General features: G+C 45.7%; 1 protein-coding gene across 1 annotated transcript in view; it reads left to right on the top strand.

Moving 5' to 3' along the window:
* Nucleotides 1-5,073: 5,073 nt before the first annotated feature.
* LOC146075618 (lysophosphatidic acid receptor 2-like) overlaps nt 5,074-8,645 on the top strand; it is a 60,637-nt gene continuing 57,065 nt past the window's right edge. Inside the window, exon 1 of the mRNA XM_083185024.1 lies at nt 5,074-7,184. Within this exon, the coding sequence (XP_083041150.1) occupies nt 7,178-7,184 (7 nt within the window). The 5' untranslated portion in view covers nt 5,074-7,177. The remainder of the gene's footprint in view (nt 7,185-8,645) is intronic.

Genomic DNA, 8,645 nt, shown 5'->3' with positions numbered 1-8,645 from the left:
TGGCTCCCGAACCCACAGCACTGTCACTTGCCTCCTCTGACTGTGAGCTACTTTTCTGTGCATTGTATTCATCATAATGATCTGTAATATTACCTTATATAGGAAATATAATATTTTTTTACACATTTTTTATTTTAATTTATATAACAAATGTGAGCGACGCTGGCATTATTAGCGGATATTTTACACAACTCTTACAGAGAGCACGTAAACTTTGGGTTAAATCAGATTCATGTCCTATGCAGTCTCTGGGCAGCTTCTTAAACAACAAGCCCTTGAACTTGGACTGACACCAGTGTTGCAAGTAAGGGGGTACGGCGTGGTACGGAGTACCTGTAAGAAATATGTTGCAGGTACGCAGTACCACTTACCACCTGACCCACTGTCAATTCTATTTTTATTTTAAGTCTAAATATGATGCATCCGCAGACCGCCCACCCAGCGTTATGATTGGTGCTGTATGCAGCTACCAGCAACTGCTTATTTAGCCTGTCACACTGACAGGCATCAGCGGCGCCGACAGCATGAAGAGCAGGCTCCACAATTGTAAGCACAATTTGCCCGGCTCTCACCCAAGCAAGAGCCAACCCACCCCCAGTCATTCTCTGTTTCTCATTCCCTGTCTCCTGATGCCACGCCACTATTGTCATTTAGTCACTCCTCTAGCTTTGTGTAACCACGCCCCCTCATGACACATGACCACGCCCATTTTTGGTTGAGGCTATCAGTACCACCAAGAAAAAAATTCTACTTGCACCACTGACTGACACTGACACCATCATTGTGAGAGAGGGCACAACAGCTGCCTCCATCCAATGATGATTAGCAGGAGATAGGTAGTCTCATATGCCCAGGATACAGAGACAGGACTGGAGTAGGAAGAGACCAGTGAATAACAGTTCAACTGGTGGTGGTGGTGGCTCTAAACTTGTGTGGACAGCTCTAGCTCTGGGGGCACACCTGAGAACAGGGCACAGTGAGGCAGATGTATTCAGGATGGTGAAGAGATAAACTGGAAAAAGGGGAAGGAAAAAACACATCAGCCAATCAGCTGTGTTTGGAATATGACAGTTGGAAGTTAATTGGCTGGTGCGTTATCTACTTCCACTTTATCTCCAGTTTATCTCTTCGCCAGGCTTAATACATCTGTCCCAGTGGTTTAAAAATGCTGCTTTACACTGTCCTACATCCTACTTACTGTATGGAGGGCTCTGGCTATTATGCTGCTTAAACTACAGTAACTACAACTGCTTCTTTTCTATGTCTTCGCAACGTATCATTAAGATTTATACATAATTTAAGGAGATTATGCTGCAAAACATTATATTTGATCTTTATGCATTGTTACAGGTAGACGTAGCTCATTTACAGACTAAGGGCCAGATTCTCTAAGCTTCAACAGTGATAAAATGGAGAGTGATAATCAACCAACCAATCAGCTCCTGTCTGACATTTTTCAAACACAGTCTGTGACATGGCAGGTAGGAGCTGATTGGCTGGCTGTTTATCGTTCTCCATTTTATGACTTTTGAAGCTTAGAGAATCTGGCCCTAATTCTGCTTTGTGAAGAAAAGAAAACTAGCGAACTTTGCACCTGAGTAAACCATAAAACAATGCAAAAGGTGCATTTGCATGTAGCTTACATATGGGGGATTGCTTTTTCTCTGCAAATTAGATCTTGTTTTAGATGACTTGTTTTCCTTCATACCAACTCGGAATCAACTTTTTCAAATAAATAAATAAATCATTTTGCCCCTAAACCTTGGTGGGTGTTTGAAACCTTCTATCTCTCATTTCATAACTATCTTAAAGTAATTTCAGTAAGGTTTTATTAGAAGAGAGAAAACGGATTGTCATATGGTGGTGCACCATTTATAACGGGGAGACCGTCTGTACTGCGTCCAAACAGTAGCTATCAGCGTGCACTCCCTGTCCTAGGGACAAGTGCAGCAATCAAGGTGCCGTACGTCTTTAGTCCAGCCCTGTGCCACTGTCAGCTCGTGCTGCTGCTGGCGTGGTCTTAGGGTGACTGAGGAAGAGAGGCTGCTAGGTACATTAGAGTCCTGAAAAGGACTGATAAATACATTCATTAAACACAAAAAAGAGGGTAGGGGATTGCTGGAGGAACGTGCGCACGGCTGGGTTGGCCGGCGTACGCTTCGTAGGTCTTCCTCAGGGCAAGCCAAGAAGGAGAAATACAGTAGTGTCATTGATAAAACATAATAGAGGGAATTGCTCTTGGAACTCGCACGTGCTTTTTAAAAAACACACTGTTTTCACTTGTGTTTATGTTATATGTTGTATGTCATATTTCGTGTTCTTCATTTTTAAATAAAATTAATAAAAGGTATATTTTATGACTTTATTCTCTATAAATGGTGCACCACCATATGACAATCCGTTTTCTCTCTTCTAATAAAATCTCACATTTAAGTTGTCGGTGGTAGCACACCCCTAGATCTAATATAAACTGAACAATCCTGACCAGAGGGGGCCATTCTCAAACAAGCCCGATATCTATCTCCCTTTCTGTGCAACAGGTAAAAAAAAAGCCCTCACGTAATTCCAGTAAGGCACCATCAATATTTTGAGCCAAGAGGAAGTAGAATATGCTAATAACTATTATTATGTGTAATGACTGGTTTCTTCCTATTCACAGGAAGCAGAGACTGCACATTATGTGTTTATTTTATGCATGCAGCAAAACACTACTTGCAAGTTGCAATACGCAACCTTTGCAGCCATGTTTCCCTTTTGTGATTGTATAAAATACACATGGGACAATCAGAGCTTTGTCAAGGCTTGGGGGAGGGGGGGGGGGCATTATGATTCCTGATTAACCAATAGCAAACCTCCCAACTGTCCTGCTAACCGCAGGAATTTCCCGGTTTTTGGCGACGTTCCCGCGTCCCTCCGGGGCCACCCTTGTCCTGTGGTGGTGGGGGGGGGGGGGGGGGGCATTTCAGGGTCCCCACCAGTCTGAAGAGAATAGACGCTGTGCGCATGTGCACAGCATCTATTCAGCGATGCATAGCAGTGAAAAATGGCCCGGCGTGGTCAGCAGGGGGCGGACAACTTTGCATAGCGCAGCGCTATGCAAAGCCGTTCTCAAAGCCGCTCATCTGCTGGTAATACCAGCAGATGAGTGGCTTTCCTAGCAATGAGTGCATCAAAAAGCGCGCATCGCACGCACCGCTCATTACTGGGCCATACACACTGGGCGGCTTTCAGCTGAAAGCCGCTCAAACTTGGTGTTTGCCCACTGTGTATGGGCCTTTAGGCGGCTGCAAGAGAGGGTAAGGAGGGCAGGGGGAAGGTAAGGATACTTACCTGACCTCTGTCCCGATTCACTGCTTCGGTATGCCGGATTCGGTATTCTGACCACTGCAGTCTTGATTGCCGGTCATCCGTATGTATCCTATTATGCCTGCTGCTACTACACAATTGTGCATGATTTTTTTTTTTTTTTTAACAAATCTGATAAGATAAATATTATTGCTGATATAAGACACCTTCATTACACCACATATGTATTCATATTTGTGTAAAAGAATCAGAACAAAGAACAGCCAGAATAAAACAAAACCATATGTGAACCATTCTAAACTAACCTAATGATATTTACTGAGTAGTTCACTGTGTATACTATCAATCTACAGCCTGGGTACACAGTGATGAGGATATGTGTACATACAAACTGCTGAGACAGGCAAAGGGAGAGGATGTCTGTTTATTCGATGGGAATGTCCTTGGAATTTCTACCAGATTTAACTGGTTTGTGCACAGCTGTCTGTCATTATACCTCATGCATCTACATTTATTTAGAAATGTATCCCAGTCTCTTTTGACTATGGGCCCCATTTATCAAGTAATACTTGCGGCTAAATCCCTGAAAACACCCGTTTTCGGTGGTTAGCCAGAAATATGAAGCATCCCCTGAATGTATTAAAGGGGGACCGCAGCAGGAATCTCCTATCTTTGCTGCGTTCCTCCCTGCACCGCCGCAGCCTCATCCCCCATTGGTTTCTATGGGGGATGCGAAGCTGCCCGATGTATCAACATTGGGCAGCCCGGCTTCGCACCCCTGGGCTATCACCATTCTGAGATAACGATAGCCCACTGTAGCCTATGGGCTACACACTGCAGTGCGGTGACACAAGCATTAGGCCGACAGGGTCTAGGTCGACAGTCAAAAGGTCGACATGGGTTTTTTACTGTTATTTGAGCCGGATATTAAAATAGTGCCCGAAGCTTCGGGATGCGGTGTACTGGAAACTGTGCCCATGGAAAACTGTCGACATTCGGGTAAAAAAACGGTGAAAACCCATTTCGACCTTTTGACTGTCGACCTAGACCCGGTAATGCTTGTGTCGACCTATTAACCTGTGGACCTTAACCCATGTTGACCTTGACCCATGTTGACCTAGAACCATGTCGACCTAACAGTGTTGACCTAACACTTGTCGACCAACCTGCTGTAGACCCAACGATCCCAACCTGAGCAATGTACTTTCTATTCAATCCCAATCTGACCCTGATCAAATCGGGTTCGAATATGGATTGAATCGATGCCACAGGGCTGCATTTGATTCAATTTGATTTTGTTTCAATGAGCAAAATTGAATAGAAAAGTAGACAAAATCAAACCGTAAGTACAGCCTATTACAGGCAGGGCCGGCGCCACCACTAGGCAGCTCTAGGCATTTGCCTAGGGCGCCGGCACCTGGAGGGCGGCAGTTCGCCCCTCACCCCCAGCGAACTGTGTAAAAAACTTGCGGCCCCAGCGTCCCTTCAGTGCTGCTGGAGCGGTCAGGGGTGTCCGTGACGCAGGGGTACCTGCGGCGCCGTCATGTGTGTAAAGCTGGCTGCGGCCGGCGGGGTCCCTGTAGTGAATAGAAAATAACTAGCGCTATGCGCGCGGCAGCGCGGGAAGCGCTAGTTATTTTCTATTCACTGCAGAGACCCCGCCGGGCCGCAGCTAGCTTTATACACATGACGGCGCCGCAGGTACCCCTGCAGCACGGACACCCCTGACCGCTCCAGCACTGCAGGGACGCCGGGGCCGCAAGTTTTTTCCACAGGTACCAAACCCCCTCCCCCCCCCGGCACCGGGGCGCCCCCACCCCGACTCGCCTGGGGCGCTCCGGTGCCTTGCACCGGCCCTGATTACAGGCACTACCCGGACAGGACACCTGTGCACAGGCACCACTCGGATGGTTCACTACAAGCGCTGGAATGGCAGAGTTTGATGAATGAAGCCTTTCCGGTCCGGTATTCTGGGGTTTGTTCTGGTTAGAGATGTGCGGTCCGTATTCTGAAGAATACGAACTGCTACGTACTTGGGGATCCGAGTATTGCCAAGTCGTGGCTCGGCAATTCCCGCCAGACTCGGATCCCAAAGCGAGGCCGAACGGCGCCTTCCTGCCGTCGGATTCTCGCGAGACTTGGATTCCATAAGGAATCTGAGCCCGCGGAAAGGCGCTGAGCCCGCGGCTCGGTGCCATTATATGGGATCCATGCCTGCAGACATCACACTCTGCTGGTGCACTCTGCTAAAAAAGTTGTTTTATACAAAAAAAACAGTGGGCAGCTTTACACATGGGGCAGCTTTTACAGTGGAAAATGCAGGGAATATGGTCCCAGGATCATGGGAGGACATTCTCGGAATGGCCCCTTTTACACCAGCCTAGTCCCTGCATTTTCTGGTGTTCAGGGGGAGGGAAAACCACCCCCGCCCCCCTTTAAACAACCAGATATATCTTCGGAACCAACTGACCCAACTACAAATGATTTTGGTCCCGTGAAACTGGGCAGTTTGGTTCCAGAGAAATCTGTCCTCAAACAACATGAACAGCCATGAAATGACGTTTCAGAAATGAAAAAAAAAAAAATAGTTTTACCTGCAATATCTCTAGAACCAATGAACCCATATGGACCAGGTATCAGATTCAAGGGCCAGTGATTTGGGTTTGACTGAGATCAACCTCGAGTTTCTATGATGCTGTAGGGGGAACTGGCAGCCGTTGGAACCGGGTGGAGGTCGGAATTAGTGGGTCCCATGTTATCCTATGGAGAAAACGTTCCAGGTTTGCCTGGCGGTATCTCCGGTTCCCGGGGGGCTAGCGACACTGGGCTGGTCTCATTGGAAAGCCCTGACCCTCAGCTAAAAAAAATTGGAGAGTGGGCCTGGAGCTATAGCTCCATCAGGCCCATTGTTAATCCGGCTCTGTTTATATGGTAGTGTGACTGCTGTCCGTACCCCATCTGTTTATACGGTAGTGTGACTGCCGTCCGTACCCCATGTGTTCATGCGGTACTGTGACTGCTGTCCGTACTCCATCTGTTCATAAGGTACTGTGACTGCTGTCCATACCCCATCTGTTTATGCAGTACTGTGACTGCTGTCCGTACTCCATCTTTTTATACAGTACTGTGACTGCTGTCCGTGTCCCATCTGTTAATATGGTATGGCAGATAGAGATCCAAAACCAAAACCGCAAACAGTGGCCGGCTCACATCTCTATTTCTGGTTCTGTTTTTTTTTTTTTTTTTTACCTAAGCTCTATGTATTTATCTATTTGATTTATCTTTTACCTATTTGTCCATTAATGTATGTTCATCATATCTATCTAATCTATCTATCTATCTATCTATCTATCTATCTATCTATCTATCTATCTTCTCTCTGTAGCAGTCCGGTATGATAGCAGAATTTTGCTATGATAAAGTAAAGAATGTGTGTAATGCTTTCTCTCCTGTAAATTAGGATAGATAGATTAGAGTTCCTCCTCTCCCCACTCCTCCCCCCTCTTTGTGGTTGTGATCCTGGCACAGCAGGACTGTCACACACTGGGTAAGGGGGGACTACAATGCCTCCCTCCCCATTGTAACTGAAGTATGTGATGTGAGAAGGCTGCAAGGCTGAATTTGCCCCCTCCTGTGACTCTCACCCCCTCCCATCTCTACTGCCTCCCCCCTTTGTGCAAAATCAGACGAGATACACATTCACTGTGAAAGAGAGAGAAAGCAGACGGGACCTTGCTGCTTCCTTACATCTGGGAGAAGCCTGCACAGTCCTATAGACTGGGCACAGTATACCTGTACTGTCATCTCTGCACCTGAGAACGGAACTACTCACCTCTCTGTAACCAAGAATCATCATTCATTCCCCCCCGAGATGTTTGGTAAGTACCAGATATTTTATTCTTCAATGTGCTACTTTAGCTTAGAGAAAACCTTGTTGCATTATTATGTGAGTTTTCTTTGAAGTTATATTATTATTATCGTTTATTACATATATGTCTGGATATTATTTAAGTGATAATGCATTCCATACCTAATGTGATATCCTATTGCTAGGTCCGATGCACTAAACCTTTGTCAGTGGTAGGTCTCACTAAGAATACTTATCTGCTTGCAACATATAATGCACTTCCAAATCTGTAAGTCTAGTTATAGTGGATAGACAACTGTAGCAGGACTTCTTCTTGTAACGCTCAACATTGTCCAAGAGCAACAGAGAGTGTTTCCTTTGATGGGGAGCCTGAGGTGTCTTGCTAAGATCTATTTGCTGTGCTCAGAATTATTTATTTAAACCTTGGATGAGAGTTTTGTGTTTTTTGGCTCTGAAAGACTTTATTTAATCGGAATCACCAACTTTTAAAATTGAACAGACTCAATCAATGAGGGTGTGTGTGTGTGTGTGTGTGTGTGTGTGTGTATTAACATGAGAGTTCTATTTCACATGGGATGTTGCTATGGGCAACCAATCAGATAATATCTATTATCTTCAATCTAGAACAGGCATGTCCAACCTTAGCCCTCCAGATGTTGTGAAACTACACATCCCAGCATGCTTTGCACTATATTTAGCATTCTCTAATGGCAAAACTGTGGCAAAGCATGCTGGGATGTGTAGTTTCACAACATCTGGAGGGCCAACGTTGGACATGCCTGATCTAGAAGGTGCTTAATAAGCAGATTCTGATTGGTTGCCCATGGCAACATCCCATGTGAAATAGAACTCACATCTTAGTAAATTTCCCGTGGACTCCATGGAGTTAATAGTCTAATTTGAGTTTCTGCCTTTTGGAGAGGACATATTGTGTACTGAAATTAGATGTTTGCTATTTATTATTATTATTATTATTATTAGGGGGGGTGAGCCAGATACGGTCTGACAGTGACGTCCTGTTGGAAGTCCTACCTGTCAGTCACAGACTCTACAGGCAGTCACATTGGGAGCAGTTAGCAGAGAGCTTGCTTCTTTATAGGAAGCCTTTCCCTGACTTACTGTCACCCCAGTCCAGCGCTGGCTTCTATGGGCTGCAGCCGATGCAGTCCATAGAAGCCGTGGTTTGAGCATGTGAAGACAACCCACCGCTTGTGCACATGTGTGGGTCTCAGTGCCTATCGGCTTCATTATGCAGGTGCCATGACTCAGCCAATAGCAGCAGAGGCTATCCACCTCCAGCATACCAGACAGCATGGCAGCTGCATCAGCCTCTCTACACTCAACATAGGTAGGAGCCACCGCTATTGGCAACATATTCTGTTTATCTTTACAATTGGGTAGAAATGCAGTAATAAAACAAGGCTGTATATTAATAGGCATATATAAAGAAGTTAAAGAACACTTGCCTACT

The sequence above is a fragment of the Crinia signifera genome, chromosome 4, assembly GCF_055691185.1.
Source record: "Crinia signifera chromosome 4, ASM5569118v1, whole genome shotgun sequence".
Taxonomy (NCBI): domain Eukaryota; kingdom Metazoa; phylum Chordata; class Amphibia; order Anura; family Myobatrachidae; genus Crinia; species Crinia signifera.
This window is presented reverse-complemented; position numbering and strand designations above follow the sequence as displayed.